Below are 19,305 nucleotides of genomic sequence, written 5' to 3' on the forward strand. Positions count from 1 at the left end.
GCTTTGCATCTCAAGTCTAGTGCCACAAACTAAGATGGTTAATAGATCAATAACCAACATCGATTTTTATTGAGGAAAAAAAAAAAGAGCTTAAATGAATTACATTAAAGCAAGCATCCAAAGCAAATAGAAATTCATTATGAATATTATCATGGCTAGATTTGAAGAAAAAACTGCAAACAAATAAATAAAACAAAAAACAAAACAGAGTAAAAATTGTCAATATGATACTCCTTTGATCAATAACAAAACTGATTGCGCAGGATCATACCACTTTAGTGTAGCAATATGATACCAACAGCCTAGTCCCTTGCAACATACATTTCAATGGCAGAAATATGAGGAAACTATGGGTAGTCATTTATACAGAGGCAAAAAACTCAACACCAATGGAAGCCATTTTCAAACTGTAGTTATAAGAGATTAAAAATGCAAATGACAGAAATACAGAAGTCAAACTATTGATTGAAAACATTCAAATTTCTTTGCTCCTCCTGCCATGATCTCCAAATCGTAACTATGGACAGCAAAAAACACAAAATTTACTCTAAAACTCAAATTGCAGCTATGCCTTCCGCTCTCTTGGATTATCACATCTCAGTATCATTTCTTAGTCAATACCTCCCCTTTGCAGTCACTACCGGCAGTGACCATGTAACCTGCTCCGACCTATCAATACAAGCAATGTCACAACACTCCAATCTAAATAGTAATCATGAAAAATGCCATTATCGAAAATGTCACAACATTCCAAACAAATTGCAATCATGAAAAAATCTAGCAAACTAAGAAAAGGAGAAATGAATTACTTGGCAGTCTTTTAGTGTGGCACGTTCTTGGAGCTGTACGTTGCTGCAGATGACAGAACCTTGTATTGAACAGCCGTCACCAATAGTAACATGATTCATAACTACGGAATTAACAACCTACGTATATATATAACAAAGAAGCAAATGAAAGAAAGCTCAACAAAATTATTGAAGACAACAGATTAGTAAAGTAATCAGTGTATTAAAAATAAATCAAAGGACCAAAAACTAACTTCCTGTTAAATAGCAAGAATAATATATCCCACCTTAACATTGGCACCTATCCTACAGTGGCGGCCAATGACAGACCGTTTGACACTGCATTTGTCACCCATCTGTGAACCTTCCCCCAGCATACAATGCGGCCCTACCTAAAATAGATCATCAAATTATGAACTTCAAAATGGGAAAAGGCAAATCAATGCTTCGGAAACTGAATTCCAAAAAACACAATTCTCTTTGCTCCGCAGCGTGTTTAACTAACTCACTGTTGTTTTTGCTCCAAGCTCTGCGGTAGGATCGATGATGTTGTTATGAGAAGAGAATGAATACCCTGACAAATGACTAGCTTCGCCTATCACCTGTCACATTAAAAAATGAATAAATCCCAAGTAAACAGATCTGTTGCTTGAGAAAAATGTAAAGCAATATCAGTTACTTGGCAAAAAAGTCATGACCAAATAAAAACTTACATCCCGGTTTATATCATTGTATGCTTGTAAAGAATTCAGGCGAGCACAATATTTGTTGCTTCCAGCAATATAGACACAACATTTATGGGTTCTTCGAACAGAATCAGAACCATTAGTACTAAGTTCATGTCGTAAATGAAAGGTGGGCTCAGATGCATTAGCAAGTATTTGAGATAGCATTTGTTGATTGCTTTGAGAAATAACCTTCTCAGTTCCATTTTCTTCTGCTTGTGGCGTACCATTTAATAATACTTCCGATTTCTAGCTCTCATTTAGAAAAATATAACCAGATTAGAATCCTAACAAGTTTAGCATCCCTTAAACTATCTCTCTGCAAAAGCCTTAAACAACTAACCAGTTGACTGCGGACAAGATATGGCAATACATCATGCTTTAAGCTATGAAATTCACCATTCTGATCTAGAACTTCTAGTAGAACTGATCTGCAAGAAAATTATGTTTCAGGATACAATCAAGACTAAATTAAGATTGATAAAGGCGGTCAAAGAGTAGATGAATATACCTTTTGAACGCATACAAGTGGGCATCCATTAGATCAGCTCTTATTTCTACCTACATGAAGAACAAATTACAAAAAATAATAGCAGAAAATGAATAAAATCTTATTGGGAACATGCAAAAGTATTTCATTTTATTTTTTATACAAATGGTATGACAAATTCATTTCTTTCGAAGAGAAATGTATTTTTTTTTATAGGACAGTACAATTTTCTCACTCCAACATACGCATAGCAACAACTTTTCATCTCTCGACAGACAGAACAAGAGCTTCATTAATAACGTTAAACATTGGCCTATGTGCTGAACAAGACATGTAGGAACTGTAAATAACACAAAAATGTGCCTGAAAGACATGTTTTACAGTTTTAGAACTAACATTTTATTTGCATGCATACCCGAACAGCTTTAGCTTTTTATAATAGGAGAAATCCAAGGAAGGTGAAACTAGGAAAAAAAAATAAAAACCTGGCCAACAGAACGAAGTATGCTCTTCTGAATCCGAAGATCTTTTTCAACTTCAGCTCCTGAAAAGGGTAGCAATATTCGACTTAGTTGAGAACGCATATAGTAATAAATATTACATATAATAAGGGTAAGCTATCGAGATCTAACCAGTTGCAATGTGAAGTAAAAACTGTTTTGTGGGGTCCAGCCCTATCAAATCATAGCGGCCAGGTTTCTTGGCTTTGTCTTTCCCACCAGAGGACACTGACTCCAAAGGTCCACTTACAGGAGTATTACAAAGCAAAGCAGTGACAACTGCATCGTGTCGTCGATGAGTAGCAGCAACAGCGCCAATCGGCACATCAGAAACAAGATCACCGCTAACAATCTTCAGAAAATTAAAACAACCATAAAGATCAGTATCACCTAGATCTCATGCTTAACCAACAAAGTACGTAAAGGACTAAAAAGATACCCACCAGAATATCTTTTGCGTATAGGTGGCGTGCAATTGCTCGAATTGCACCAGCTGTTCCCACATCCTCAGGAACGGCAGCAACCTAGGACATTTATAAATGCAAAAGCGTCACACATTTGGATAGATTAGTACTAGACTAGAGAATCAGTAATACTTTAAGGTTCAAGGTTGAGGAGAGCTATCAACACTCTCTTTCCAACACTCACTCTCCTATTGGATAAAATCGATGTGAGTCTCACACTTTGAAATGGGTCCCACATAAAATGGTGGGACACACATGGATTTCGCCAAATAAGAGAATGATTGTTAGAGTGAGTGTTGAAAAAAGAGTCTTCCTAGCACTCCTCTATAATTAAATAAGATCATTAAGAATCTGTGTCCAGGTTCCAAAGAAAGAACCTTTTTATTAAGGAGAGAATAGGAGAAAAATCTCTCCTCTAAGGGTTTACCCTTCTCACTAGTCACGACTCTATTCACAAATGTTTACGATATTCAATAATGATCCACTCTACATCTGTAGTCTCCTATATATGTATGTATGTGTGTGTGTGTGTGTGTATATATATATATATATATATATATAAAACAACTAACTAACTTCTATAACAACTCTTGACTACTCTGATGAAACGTTGCTCTATTCCTAACACGGGTCATCTAAAGTGTGTTGCTCACTTTAGATAAGTAAAGTGAGCAATATCAGTTGTTAAGGAACAAATCAATAATTGATATTTCAATCATATGCATCTATTTCTAACACGGGTCATCTAAGTGTGTTGCTCACTTTAGATAAGTAAAGTGAGTTAAGTGAGCAATATCAGTTGTTAAGGAACAGATCAATAATTGACATTACAATCATATGCATAACGAATCACTCATGATTACAATCATATGCATAACGAATCACTCATGATTGAAATATGAACCCGTGAATTTCTAATTTTACTTGTATGTTTGGGTCCACTTCTAAAGGGGCCATGATTGATTCTGGAGGTGCACAATTGATTCTTAGTTCTAACATGTTTGATTCTACATGAAGCTAGGATTTGTAGCTTTTGATTCTAGAATTGTTTTTTACACACAAATCTATAGTTCAACTTACTTTTACATGAATATATCCAAACACAAATCACTTTATATTCAACCCACTTTTAATCAGAAGCAATTTTACATAATCAATTCTAAGTGTATGTTTGGTTCCACTTTTGGAGCACCCAAAATTGATTCTACAAGTGTAGAATTGATTTTGACATGTTTTGTTTCTCTAAATTAGAATTAATTTTGCCTCTAGAATTGATTCTACTTGAAGCTACACTATCTAGATTCTGATTCTATAATTGATTTTTATACTCAAATTTATTGTTCAAATCACTTTTATTTGAATGTATCCAAACATAAATCAATTTTCGTCACAGCAGAACCAAACATACACTAAATACTCGGCATAGAGAAATCCAATCCAATAATTTATACAATGCATATAGTGAGAATGGGAAAAAAGTGAAAACCTCGACATGGAGGCGATCAGCATAAGCTCCAGAAATCCAAGCACCAACGTTAAGAGCAGTATCTTTACCTTCAACAACCTACAGAAAAACACAACACGATCATCACACAAATTTCAGAACTAATTCATTGAAAAAACAGTGAAATTGATGAGAATGGTAGCATACGACGATAAGATCTTTAAGATTGCTAAGCTCCAAAAGCTCCACAACGTAAGAGAGAACGGGACGGTTAGCGACCGGAAGTAAAGCGTTGGGAAGCTCATGCGAAACGAGGGGGAGGAGTTTTTTGGAAACGCCACCGGCGAGAACCACTACTTGGAAATCCATCCAAACGGAAAGGGTTTTGGGTTTGAGGAAGAGAGTTTTCTTACTCACAAATCAAAATCTCGGATTCAACACAAAATTGATACTAAACACTACACACAGTTCACAATTTTGCTTCCTGCACCTGCAGCCAAATTTACTTTTTTATTTTATTTTATTTATTTATTTATTTTAGGGAAAACGTATTTGGTAGTTATCACACCTTTTTTATCCTTAACCCGCCCCGATTAAGGGCCAAGGTATCCCATTGTTTAAGAATTTTTGTTTGAATTAGTAAAGAAATGCTATAAACACTACTTTATTTAGTGCTCTTTTAACATTCATGTAGAGTGAAATTTTGTACCAATAAAAAAGAGAGTGACATTCATGTGGATACAATTTTACGTAGGATTTATTTTTAAGTTGTGGTGTCCATATAAATTCTACTCAATAACACTCTTGTTAGTTTATTTATTTTTTTGGACCAATTTTCGATCCATCAAAGGTGGGCGATTAATCCAGCTCGTACGTAGAGGCATGCGCACTGACCAAGTGTTGTTTCCTCTGAAAATTGAACCTGATATTCCTCGATACGTCCTTGAAATGAGCTCCTTGCCACCGGAGCCCAAGCAACTTAATTTTCATCTTGTTAGTTTATGTTATAAAGTTTTTGTTTTGTCAAAACTTGATCCCTAGGTGTTTAATTTTTCACCTCATTTATTCCCTTAGCTCAAATTAGCTAGGATAATTTTTTTATTCACTCTTTTTACACGTGCCTTCCATAATTTAAAAAATGCTATTGATTTTCAGATTTTATAATTTGAAATGAGATTTTTCCTATTTTTAAAATGCAAAAAAAAAAAAAAGAAATCATAGTTGTTTTAGCCGCAATGTTTTTTTCGCCAATTCAAATTATAATAAGTACTTTGAATTTTATAATCAAAACATCTCTTATGTCAAAACTAAATTTCACATGATTTTGTTAGCTAAGTTTGCGTCGATATAATTATATGAAAAAAAAAATAAGTGGTTAGAATTTCACATTCGCAATATAATATTATCACTGGAATAAGAATATGTTAGGTCGAGTTAGTCTTAAAAGACCTTTTTTTATGGAATGCATCATGAATATTTTAGCTAAATAGATTTCTTAAAAAGCATAAGTCTCATCTATTTTAAAAAAGTTTGGTATGACTTGACCTGCAACGTATGTTAGACTGTAGGCTTTTGTAGGTTAGTCTAACATATTTTCACTCCTATTTGTCACAAATAAATAATATTTTCAAATTTCTACGGTAGTTGTTTTCCCAAAATGTAAATGTGATTATCGTTGTCACAAATAAGTATTTTCAAACAAATACGGAAATTTACTCATGACGTTGCAAAATTCAACCACCGATAAGATAAATTTGATTGTTAAAGATAGACTGTAAAATGTCTAGGTGATTGTCCTCACTCATGTTAAAGCAATCTGAAAGAATTTTGAATTTTAGACAACTTAAATGATTCACTTGAATTGTTTTGACTTTTAAAATTTTTAATTGTTTTTACATTTTATAAATTTTAAATTTAATGGGTTAAATTTGGAATTTGAAAATAGGGACCAATTTGCAAATTTTAAAATTTTCGAAGGGCCAATTTATAATTTTTGAAATTTATAAGAATTTTGAGATAATTTTTCTATTGTAAAGAGACTAATATGCAATCGCAATGCTTTTAAGATATATTTTTTTATTCTTTTAACATTTGTTCCTTAGAGCATAAATATCATCTCTTTTAATTATTTGTGTGACATACAAGGGTTGACTTACTTTGTCAAACATTTTTAATTTCTAAAACTTGTTTTCATTTTTTTTGGTAGATAGACAAAATGGCAAAGCCATTATAAACTCACACACACAAGTGGAGGTACCGGAGTTTGAACCCCGATCATAACATCCGGCCTAACAATTTTGGCATTTTACCAGTTGAGCTGGGGCTTATAGATAAATTGTTTTGATTTTAATCGTTAATATAGAGATGAAAGATCATATAATATATAATATGTAGAGGTAGAGATGGATAAAAGAGAAAGTATAAGATAGATGAGATAAGATGAGATTTATATAACACCCTCTCCAAAAAAAGAAACAATGTAAATAGATATTTTCTTCAAAATTTATGGAAATGTTATCTTTATTTAAATAATTGTAAGACAAAATAGTAGGAGAAATATTATATCTATATTGTCTACTTTTTTTCTTAAATGGAGATCTATGTTATCTTCTTACTATTTTACTACCTCCGTTCCTTTTTAAGTTTAATTTCTGAAATTTTACACAAACCAAGACAATTCATAAATGTTACTACTTTTGATATAATAATTTATACTTTTACTATAATAGTCTTATTTATTCAATATCACATATCATATATTTCTATCTCTGTAATAAATAACTAAGGACAATATTGATAAAACTACATCTAATGTTGCATTAAACTTTAAAAGTGACAGTTAAATAGAAACAAAAAAATTTCTCCGACACTTAAAAATGAACTAATATAAAGGTAACACAGAATAAAAAGGGTTTGGATTTGGTGCTGTAGAAAAAACACGTTGTTTCACGCCGTAACGAATTAGGACCATCAGATTGCAATGTGTGGCTGAGATGGTTTACAGTAATTTTATAACTGCGTTAAGCTGAACCGTCTGATTGCAAATGTGTGGCTGAAATTGTTTATAGTGTGGAACTGTGTATTTAGGCAAACCCATCCCAAATAAAAAACATGGAAAAAGTGGAGCTAAGAGCTGAGTACTTGACCTGATGTTTTTGACTATCTATCGTGCCAATGAGTCATTGGTTATTGACCCCCTTAGCAATAAACATTTGTCGCCACCGATGGTGACATTAATTGTCATTTCTTTTACAACACGTCTTCTCCTAATGAAAAAGATATGCATATATATAAACTTTTGCAAAACAGGTAAGATTGCATGTTTGCTTATCCTTAATTAATTCAGTAAGAAGAGAAAGAAGGATCAATCAGCATACCATGGCATCACCAATGTACCTAATTATGGATTCAAGTTATTCGTTTTGGTGTTTTCTAAGGAAATATGTGCAACAATCAAAACATTTACTATTTATATTTTTTGTTTTTATGGATAACAAACAAAATATTACTACCAAATATGCTACTATGACTATCATTATTAAGGTAAAAGATGCTATCATTATCATAATATCATCATATAATAAAAAATAAATAAAAACTCATCATGTAATAATTCAGAGATAGGGCGGCATACTACATTGCAACATTGCAAGTGAATGATGGATCGAAGCTTCGAAAGCTCAAATTACAATACCAATCTTCAACTCAAAACTACAAATTGCATGCTAGTTATATGGTCAACAAGTAAACTACGCACATTTTTTTTTCTACTATTAAATTAAATCAACAAGTCTTACCATATTTTACTGTCTAGAACTAATAAAGATGAAAACAAATTTATGTATAGTAACACATATTTCACTCACAGATCGTGACTTTTGTATTTTTTTTTCCCAAAGCAGAATATTTGTGCTAATTGTTGCACCTTAAATATAGGAAGTATGATACAGAAGGTGTGAGTAGCAAAAATTATTTACTTACGCATCACTTAGCTGTTAGATTAAGTGAAGTTAATTTTTTCTTCCTTAATCAAACTATATACAATATAATATCTACAATAAAATTGGCTGCATATATCTATCTGTGTACACTCACTAGATTTCAACACAGCACCCTGATTGAACAAACCCAGCAAACCCATCAGGAACACTACTTATCTTATTCAATTTACGGTTTTGTCCTTCATCATTCTCCACCAAATAGAACCCATACGGTGCTCCTTCATATTCAGATCCAGTAACCCATTTCCTCGACCCGACCCTAACACTGCAAACCCCGATTCGGAGCCCCGGATCCACCACTTTCCCATTCTCCCTAATATCAACACATGATCTGGGACACCGACCCGCTTCCCAAACTCCTTCAACTCTCCTCCACTGGCCCGACCCAATATCCAGCACCTCCGCAGAATCATCAAACATCCCTTGACTCTCCGTCGCATAACCGCTAACCACCCAAAACTCGCCGCCGACAACCGTTCCTTCACACTCGTCTCGGTCTTGACTCATCGGAGCCAGCATCGTCCATTCATCAATTTTCGGGTCATAAGCCCAAGCAGTCTTCAACGCGTTCTTATTCTCATCATGTCCACCAGCAACAAAAACACGATCGTAACCCGACCCGGTAGCAAAGAACGAACGTTTCTCCGGCATATCCTTCCCTCTCCACCATATATTCATTCGGAAATCGTAAACGAACACCGCCGTAAGTGGTTCGTAACTCGCCGGGTCCCACCCACCCATTACCACGAGCTTTCCTTCGCAGCTGGTTAATTGACAGAACAACGGTAACCCGGATGGATACTCAGGAACCGGATCAACCCGGTCCCATGACATACTCTCCGGGTCAAACACAGTGATATCGTAACTCGGTGGAGTTGAACCGGTTTGTTTATCGAATTCAGAGTGGGGTTGTTGTTCATGGGCTTGAACCAAACAAGCAACTTTTCTGGTGTGACCGGTATTTTTTCTGTGAGAGTAAAACTCGTCGCTTAGGAATAAGCGTCGCCACTGGTTACAGACTCGGAGTGCAACTCTGTGAGATGAATTAGATAAACGAGTAAGACACTCGAGTCCTAGTTCGCTCGGTAAACCGGGTATTAACTCGATGAACTCGTCCATTGTTTTATTTTTGTGTGTGTTTTGAAAATTGAAATTGGTTTTGTGAGATTACAAGTGAGTGTGATGAAGAAGAAAGAAGAGTGTGAAGTTATTGAGTGGCTTTTGGAGCATTTATAACGATACGAACCGTTAAAAATTAAGATTTGATAACGTAACCAATTAATCGCGTCCAAGTCCAATTGGTTAAATGTTGCTACTTGGTTGTACTGAATCATGTAGATTTAGATATTTTTATGATATATTTGTTGTCCACCGATTAAACACTTCAAGACTTCAAAGTGGCATAATTAAGAAAAGAGTTCTGATATTTGAACATCCATTTGAGATAATTTTTTTAATATTTTTTTTTCTCTTTTTATTGGTCAAAAACAATATATAGAGAGAGAGAGAGAAAATAAGGGCATGATGTGAGTATGAGAGATAAAGTTGTTATAAAGTTGTCAAAAAGTGGTTGTATAAATATCATTTCTCTTAGGAAAAGAGAAATGTTAATTAGTGTTCTGGGTACTCGTTAAGGACTTTAAATATTAAATTTTTATAAAAGTTTGTGTAATAAAGTGCATTGGAAATTAAAAACTTTAATATTTTCAAAGATTAATTACTAAATGTAGAATGTTTAAAGAGTGTCACGGAGCACTCGTTAACAAGATTTTGAGAAAATAGTAATTTTGTATTGAGTTTTTGTGTAAGAAACTAAAATAAGTAATTTTGTATTGAGTTTTTCTATAATGCCTAAACTAATCGATATAAGAAGTAAAAAATATTATGTGTATTTTGAAACTTACATACTCTGTAATAAAAGAAATGCTAATATGTGCTGCAGGGGGCATATGTATGCTAAAGAACTCAATAAATTATGACTTAGAACTTTTGTCAATTTATTTTTCAAAAAATTTAAAATTATTTTTTAACAATAAATTACTACCACAGGGGCGACTATTGACAGACATTTGGTTAATGACGTTTGGCATAAAGATTATTCCTTCAAAAGTGTCCTTGTTTGTGTGACGTCTTCTTCGCGACAGATTGCTAACTAAAGACAATTTGGCAAGGCGGCGGGTCATTCAAGCAACTGATACGACATGTTCGACAGCATGTGGTAATTTTGAAACAGCAAAACATATGTTTTTTAGTTGTGATATTCTTAGTTCTATTTGGTCACTTGTGTTACAATGGTTAGGTATTTTAGCGATTATGCCTGGTGACATTAGACATCATTTTTTGCAGTTCATTCATATGTCTGGTTTGCCTAGATTTACCCACCTTTATCTATGGGTAATTTGGTTTTCTTTTGTTTGGGTGATGTGGAAGGATCGAAACAACCGTGTATTCAACAATGTGGTCTCTACTCTTTCTGCTCTCCTAGAAAGAGTTAAACTAAATTCATTTTTATGGCTAAAGGCAAATCATGCAGTTTTTAGTTACAATTATCATGACTGGTGAAAACATCCTTTGTTGTGCATGGGTGCTTACTAGTTTCTTGTTTTTGTTGGTGCTTCCGTTGTTTTGGTACCATAACTTGTAAATATTTTTGGCTGATTCACTTTTTGCACACCTTATGTGGAGTATTTCATTGTTGATTAGTATATATCATTTTAGTTTGTTAAAAAAAACAATATATTATTTTTATTTGTAGAATATTTTACAGGTACCTTAAAGACATGTCAACGTGACCCTTATATTACATACATAATTTTAATAATATATAAATAATCTTCATTTTTCAATAAAAGAAACTGTCGTTTTTAATTGTCTTAACTTATACAATGTTACATAGGATTTTTTTTTTTTTGAGAGAACAATGTTACATAGGATATAAACTCATATAGACACAAAAGGTGTCCTAATCCTTACATTAACAAAGGTCTAAGACAATATTTTTTAATCTTTAGCCAACGCTTATAGGTTAATCGATGGATGAATTTGAGCATAAAAATAAAATAATTTTATTTTATTAATATTGAAAATAGTCAAAACAGGTTGTCACGATGGATAAATATTTATTTATCAAAGATTACCATTAAGCATGATATTATTTATCAAAGTAAATTTACATTGTACCAATGGAGTAAAATATGATTTAATATCCATGTAAAATGATGGATTGCAATGTTGTGAAAATTCGATCGAATTCTTTAAAAAAATATCCGATTGAATGTCAATAATCGTCCACTTGTTCCTTAAAAAAACAAAAATCATCCACTTTTATTTTAAGGAAAGAATCATCCACTTGTAAGTAAGGTATTTGTTTAATATCGTCTCTCTCTATTTTTTAAAGGATAATATCGTCTCATTGTATTTCCGCCATTCAAAATATAATGGGGATCAAAATTTAACAGAGCTAATAATATGCACGGACATGAAGTTGTGGTTTTGTTTTTTAGAGGTAAAAATTGTACGTTCTTTTCAACACAAGACGTACCGGTAGACAGTCGAAGTCTGAATTATAGCAAAAGTTTAACCAAAGAGAGCAAAAGTTCAAACCAAAGTTGTTTATTTGTTAAACTTTTGATTTATAGGAGAAAAAGACTTGATTCTTTAGAGTTCAGCTTTGAAAGATAAATAATATTTGTCTAATAATTAATATTGCATACAATATTCAATTTTAGGTTATCCTAAATCAAAATCATTATAAAGAAGTTTATATGAAGTGATACCATCATTAAAATAAAAAAAAAACAATTTATTCTTTGATGGAACTCATTTTCAATTTATTGCTTACAAACATTGATTTTTAATAATCCACCTTATACATATTATATTATGTATTTTAAACTCATCAATTACAACTTGCCCATGTTGTTGTTTCAGTGCTCATGCCCCCTCTGAAATTTGAATATTATTGTCATCATTGTTGTATGTTCTTATATATCGTAAATGTAATTATGAGCTACAAGTGGCTTGTGCAAATAATGTTTGCACGTTTGATTGTAGACGGTGATGTTAGAAATAGAGGACATTAGCGGATTTTGTGATAATCGATAGAGTTCTCATTTCAATATGTGTAATGCAAAACCTTTATACTTTTTAGTAAAAATAGAGAAAAATAACAAACAAAATGGATATATAGCGTTATAAGGAGTTACCCGTGAGTGCCAGGTGGGTATAATAAGTGGATAAGGTTGAAAACTTGTGTGGGTGAAGAGAAAGACCCATATTGATTGAGATGATGACTGGACTCATTCATAGCATAGCAGCACTTAGCACATACTAACGGGAAACGTACGTAATTATCCGAGTCACCGTAAATTTTGACGATTGGTCGTTGTCTTACCAGTGAGTAGTCTTACTAGGTCCAGAACACCCAAAAAATGCCCATCCTATATTTTTTTTTATTTTCCTTCTAGATAAACCAATAAATTCGTTCTTCGTCCATACCAATTACCATGAATTATTCATATTTGTAAGATGAGGAAGATTCATTTAATCCTATCCTCTCACAGAAACAAGATTCGTTTACTTAATTTGGATTAATTCATATTAAAAGAATTAAAGAAAGATTTGAAACTATTAACAAAAAAGAAAGATTAAGAAAAGAGTTCGTAATTTAAATGGCTTTGTGCATGTAAATCTAGCGTGGGAAGATGTGACTTGTCAAAGTTATAAATGAGTTATTCTTCTATGATCATAAAACTAAATAAATAGTCTTTGGACACACTCACATGAAGATATTATCATCAAAATATTTAATTATTTTTAATCAACTTTCTTTTCATCATTAAAAAAATATTTATTTATGTATGTGTGATCAAATACTAACTATTTACTCCCTCCGTCCCTATATATAAGACTCTTTTGCCAAAATCACGGGAATTAAGATAGTGGATATTTGTATTAAAGTTGTTTGTAATCACTATTGTTTTTACAATTTTATCCTTTAAGAAAGAAGGTTAGTTTATGTTTTCAACATGTTATTTATTGTTGATTGAAGAAAAAGATGTATAATAAATAGGGGCATGTATGTAAAGAAATAATTAATGTAGTTGGAAATAACAAAAGGGTCTTATAAAAAACGACAAAAAAAATTCTCAAAAGGTCTTATAATTAGAGACGGAGAAAGTATTTGATATTAAAATTTCTCCTTATAATAAATCTTCTTATCCGTTCGGCATTCCCTCACTCACTCAGACACGGAATAGCTGCTGTATTAAATTGTGCTGTTGGAAATTTGTACGATCCAGTCATACCATGATTGCTTTTTTTCTTCTTATCTCAGGCGTAGTAAATGAAAGGGAGAGGGCCAATAATAATCAAAAGCAAGCATTTATAAAATACTTCGATTTCTTATAATAATAGTCGTTTAAAATGTATGGACGACTTTTAAAGAAATGATTAATTGTATTAATTTTAATGTTAAAATTTATTTCATTATTAAAATATTTTTATTAATTGTAGTTAATAGAATAGTTAAATTCGATAAAATTCAATAAATAAGAGTATAATAGTGAAAAAAATAATAAATATTACATCAGTATTCAAAAGTGTTAATTATTTTGCGAAAAAATATTAAGGAGATGATTTTTTTAGATGGAGGGAGTAATAGAAATTGTACCCCAAGACTTAAAAAGAAAAACAAAATTCAAACTACCTACCTATGAAAAAAAAACTTCAATTCTCTACATGCAAAATAAATATCCAATTTACCCTACTATGATATTTTTCCCTTATATAGGGCCAGCCCCTGTCCTTCAAGATGACACCATATGATGAAGCTAGGACATTTTTTATATTTACTTTAGATGTAGGATATATTGGAGTTTTTTTTTTTTTTTTTTTCCATAACTAGGGTCGACAAGAAATAAATTCCCAAAACTCATTCAACACCGTCACAGAGGTAGAAACAAAAAAAAATTGATAGATATTGTATGTAAATGATACAATGAGATGAAAGATACAGAGAGAAAATGAGTTTATAAACGACGCATCAAAATAAATGGTGTTCAAATACTAGAGTCTAATAATAATAAGGTTTTAATATGCAAAACGTCCCTGTAATTTCGCGTGTTTTTGTAAATCGTCCATGTATCTTTTTTTGTTTCAAAATCATCCTTGTAAGTTGCCAATCGTTTGCAATTCGTCCCTCCCGTTAACTCCCGCTACAAAAATGTTGTGGTGGCAGACGGAGACAGACGTGGTGAAGTGTGAGTTGGCAAAAGCTTTCTTATGTTTCAAAAGAGATGATGAGTGGCTAGAAAGGAGAGACAAAAACCAAAAGCGCAAAATTGCAAAGGGATGAAATTAAAAAAAAAAAAAGAGTAAATTTAGTTCATTCCTCTCCCTCTATTTTTTCTTCTTCATCTCCAACCCCAATTTCTTCATCTCCAACCCAGTTAAAAATGTGTATGTGTTGGATTTTTTATGATAAGAGTGCATCAACATATTCTTAGTTTTTCTCCTCAAAATCAAGAACACTTCACACTAGGTAAAGGCTCATGATACCACTTGAATTCATTGATTTCATATGAAGAATAGAAAAGAAGGGTGAGCTGAGTGTGTTGTTGATGGGTTCAAAAAGAGAAGTAACATGGGGAATCACCAACAGAAACATGGCTGAACGAATTGCAAATATCTACTTCTTTTTCTTTCTTTTCTATTGAAACAAGAAAAAGAATCATGAAAGGAAAGGAGAAGAAGAAACATTGCACATCTAGGTGTATTTTTGGATCAAGCGTTTGAGATTTGATACTCTGAAATTATCCCTCTCAAACCTGTAGAACAATCACTCATTCTCCATTACAACAATGGGGGTCAATAATTTGTGGGACATTCTCGAATCTTGCTAGTAAACGGTTCCTTTTCACCCATCTCTAGTTAACTCACTTACTCACAATTTCTCCTCCAAAATTTGCTTTTTCTTGTTGAATCGAGTACCCTTTTGGATGAATTAAAACGTGTATGTGTTGGATTTTTGAGTTGTTGCATGAACAAAAGGGTGCTTTTGGATCTGTCTTGTTTGAGGATTTATGAATTTTTGGGTTTGGGTTTAACACTAAATGGGAAAAATGGGTTTATTTTTGTTCCTGTTGTGGTTTAACATGTGAGTGATGCTTGGTACTTGCAGACTAAAATATGTTAATGCTTAAGATGGTAGAGTTTTAATTGGGGTTGGAGATGAAGAAGGAAAAATAGAGGGAGAGGAATGAACAAAATGTACGTTTTTTTAATTTCATCCCTCTGCAATTTTGCGTTTTGGTTTGGTCCCTCCTTTCTAACCACTCATCATCTCTCTTGACACATAAGCAAGCTTTTGCCAACTCACACTTCGCCGTGTGTGTCTCCGTCTGCCACCACAACGTTTTTGTAACGGGAGTTAACGGGAGGGACGAATTGCAAACGGCTAGTAACTTACAAGGATGATTTTGAAATAAAAAAAGATATAGGGACGATTTGCAAAAACACGCAAAATTACAAAGACGTTTTACATATTTAAGCCTAATAATAATAAGAGAAATGTTAACTTGTGTTCTTAGAACACTTCTTAGGACACATGTTAAGAATTCTACCAATAGTAATATATTGAAAATTGTGTTAATTTATTACTCAAGTTGTTTAATATTAATTTTTTTTCATTAAATTCTTACTATTAAATGGAATGAAATTAATGCTTAACATGTACTATAAAGACACAAATTAACATGACCTTCATAATAATAATCAAAAGCAAGCAAAATTATTATTACTAGGATGGCTTATATAATTAGCGATCATTTCAAACACATGAAAAAAAACTATATAAATGAAATAGATAAAATAATATTTTTACTAAATCACACTTATCTTATGTCAAATAAGACTTCGTTAATTTGAAGGTCTAAAATATAAATAAAACTTAACTACTTTCGTCTTATTTAATGTTATTATATCGTCTTATAAATGAAAGTTGAATTATAACATCTATAAGGCTACAACTATTGTTAATTTAATTAATAGAGATATCTTTTTTACCAAAAAAAAAGAGAGATACATCTTCTAAACGTGGGTTCGAAAGCTTTAAAAATCGTTTTTTTTTATAAGGAGGAAAACAATATAAAAAAAAAACTAAGCAACTTGTTGTCTAAAAATTTCAGAGGAGTCGGCGAATAAGATAGAATCTAGTTGCGGAAGAGGAGAGATTCAAAGTGTCAATGTTGTCAGCCTCATATTTAGCCAGCCAATCGGCACATTCATTGTCTTCCTTCAAAGTGTGGGAAAAAGAAACCAACCAAAGAAGAACATAGAGTTTTTTAATAAGCGATGTAAGCCTCGTTTGTTAAGCTTGTAAACTCAACTCAACCAAGTTTTTAATTGTGAAAAAGTGTAAATGTGATAACTTTTTATTCGATTTAAATAACATAGTCAAAACACACCAAAAAGAAATGGAAGATTGACTCAAACAAAGTAATAGGAACATAAAGAAGGAGGGGAGAAGTATGAGGAAGAGAGTGTTTTTGTGTGATTTGGATTGGATACTTGAAATTCAAATATCGAGAGAGAAAAATGTGGGATTGTGAGTGTGATTGGAGTAGAGTGAGTCATGCTGATTAGTGGTGGGTAGGACACCGGATTACAATTTTCTTCTACTCCTATTTATTGATTTGAACCTTTGTTTGTTTCAAGAAAACGACCACAAGACTGTGAAGTGTGAAGTTCATCTTGCATTCATCACTATTCATTTAGGTTACCTCCATTTGCTACAAGCTTTGCCACAACTATATCCATTGAATATGTAAGATTTTGAGTGGAGGTATGATTTTTGATGAATTTAGATATATCTCAAATCTCAATTGAAAATTAACTCAAATGATAAGGATGTTCAATCAAGTATACATTCAACAACTTGAGAATCTGAATAATATAAAACTTGGATATAACTTCAATAATGGTGTCTTACCTTTAGTCATAGATCATTTAACTTGGTTTTGCTATTGACACTCCTCTAATCTTCCCAACTATATATTATTAATCGTTTATCGTGACATCTATAATCTGATATGTCAACAAAAATAAAAGACTACTAGTAGATAAAAATATATTTAGAGGCCAACATGCATTTGAATACTTGCAGTCACATGTAATAGCAACAAACGAATATTTATCACCTAAAATTCTAGAAGCACACGTATCGCTTTCAGTTTGAATTATCAATATCAATCAAATTAAAGATGATATAGACATCCATCCTCGTGAATCCTTATCCTATCCGATAAATTAAAGGAAGAGCTCTTTCTTTCTTTCCATCAAATCAGCAGTTAATTTTCTTGCATAGATTGTTCTTCTTAAGATCAATGTATTGGGGTGGTTAAAAATCCCAAATATGGCACATCATTTGAAGGTTTGAGTTTGAAGTTTTTTCATTTTGCAAGTTGGTTGCTACATGATTCCTTTGACTAAACCGAAGGATAGCATGGTCCATGCCCAATCCAAGTCCGATTTACAGTTCTCTCTTTCTCTAAACCTACTAACAAGTCTCAAACTCGCAATATCATGACAAGGATCATAGTGAATTGGAATATTTTAAGAAAATAATCCATCACACTTGACGCTTCATTAGTGGCAACTTGCAAGTTAACGAAAATTCACAATAATCATTAACTTACTGGATTTGGCGCAATGGGTCCTTAGAGTTTATCACTAGTACTCGATAATGACTTCCCAAAAATAGAATCAAATGAAAAATATTGACTAATACCTCAAATTAGTCCTTGAATTTTGAAAAATCGGTCAATTTCGTCCCTGAATTTTGCGAAATATCAAATTAGTCCCTGAATTTACAAAATGTCAATCAAATCAGTCCATCCGTTAAGTTGACCTGTTAACGAAGGTGACGTGTCACGTTAACCTCTGACAAAGCTTACCACGTCAGATGCCACGCAAGCAGGGACCAAACTGATTGATTTACAAAAAATTTCGAAGGACGAAATTGATGGATTTACACAAAATTTCCAAGGACCAAATTGATGGATTTTCAGAAAATTGGCAACGGCTCTTTCCCTTCTTTGTGAGTAACGGCTCTTTCTCCACTTCCTCATTAAGGGCTATTTCTTCCCCAAATATATAAATTTGGAACCCTAATGTTATAATTCCTTACATAGAGTTCAAAATCCCCAAAATTTCTTCCATGAATTGATGTAAAATTTCTTCCCCAATTCAAAAAACTTAGAACCCTAATTTTTTTGATTAAATTCGAAATTCATAAATCAAGTGGTCTGCCTTGTAGAATCAGTGTTTAGAATTGATGGGTGGTGCGCGAATGTCAATCCACATCTTCCACATTGAGAATTGGATGGGACATATAATCAAGAAGTTGTGCAAAGCAAGGTGTGACTAGGAGGCCAAAGAATTGGATTGACACTGAGTCTGAAGAACAAGTACAAAGTAATGTGGCAAGTGTGGAAACTGTTGTTGAGAATGTTGCTACTGAGGTGCAACAAGAGGATGTTGTTAGAGTTCCAAATTCAAATTACGGGCCATCCGCTTCTACTCAACCCCAATACATGGATTTTATCCCAACTCCAGGATTTCCAAAACAGTGATGCATGTTTTAATTATGTTTTTGAACTAGTTTAATTAATGCTTTTTTGGCTATGTACTGTTGTTTTTTTGGCTATGTAATGACTTATTAACATCGAATATTGACTTATGATATAATGCAAATGTTTGTCTTTTTATAATCAAAGTGTTTGTCTTTTACATTTTACTTTGTTCAGCAAATGTATGCACAAAGGACCACATTGATATCTGTTATGATAATTCAAGGACCAATTTGATGGTATTTTCACTAATTTGAGGATCGAA

The 19,305-nt window shown here is 32.7% G+C and overlaps 2 protein-coding genes across 2 annotated transcripts; both read right to left on the minus strand.

Annotated features, from left to right (window-relative positions):
- Positions 1–202: 202 nt before the first annotated feature.
- LOC11426576 (translation initiation factor eIF-2B subunit gamma) lies at positions 203–4,930 on the minus strand. The gene is made up of 12 exons (XM_024773706.2): positions 4,619–4,930; positions 4,454–4,531; positions 2,947–3,027; positions 2,636–2,855; positions 2,489–2,547; positions 2,025–2,074; positions 1,857–1,944; positions 1,502–1,762; positions 1,298–1,390; positions 1,076–1,180; positions 810–926; positions 203–669 (listed from the first exon to the last, which is right to left on the minus strand). The coding sequence occupies exons 1-12, from the start codon at positions 4,778–4,780 to the stop codon at positions 604–606; spliced, it is 1,380 nt and encodes a 459-aa protein (XP_024629474.1). The 5' UTR covers positions 4,781–4,930; the 3' UTR covers positions 203–603.
- Positions 4,931–8,231: 3,301 nt separating this feature from the next.
- On the minus strand, positions 8,232–9,627 carry LOC11419026 (F-box/kelch-repeat protein At2g44130). The gene has a single exon (XM_003629660.4). It carries the CDS (start codon positions 9,529–9,531, stop codon positions 8,506–8,508), a length of 1,026 nt encoding a protein of 341 aa, XP_003629708.1. The 5' UTR covers positions 9,532–9,627; the 3' UTR covers positions 8,232–8,505.
- Positions 9,628–19,305: the final 9,678 nt, after the last annotated feature.

Source organism: Medicago truncatula, chromosome 8, assembly GCF_003473485.1.
Source record: "Medicago truncatula cultivar Jemalong A17 chromosome 8, MtrunA17r5.0-ANR, whole genome shotgun sequence".
Lineage (NCBI taxonomy): Eukaryota > Viridiplantae > Streptophyta > Magnoliopsida > Fabales > Fabaceae > Medicago > Medicago truncatula.

Coding starts and splice junctions, on each gene's coding strand:
- LOC11419026 (XM_003629660.4), bottom strand. CDS start 9,531: ATGGACGAGTTCATCGAGTTAATACCCGGTTTACCGAGCGAACTAGGA.
- LOC11426576 (XM_024773706.2), bottom strand. CDS start 4,780: ATGGATTTCCAAGTAGTGGTTCTCGCCGGTGGCGTTTCCAAAAAACTC. Junction 3,028..4,453: donor CTGATCGCCTCCATGTCGAG/GTTTTCACTTTT, acceptor TAAATGTCCTAG/GTTGCTGCCGTTCCTGAGGA. Junction 670..809: donor CCACACTAAAAGACTGCCAA/GTAATTCATTTC, acceptor TTGTATTGATAG/GTCGGAGCAGGTTACATGGT.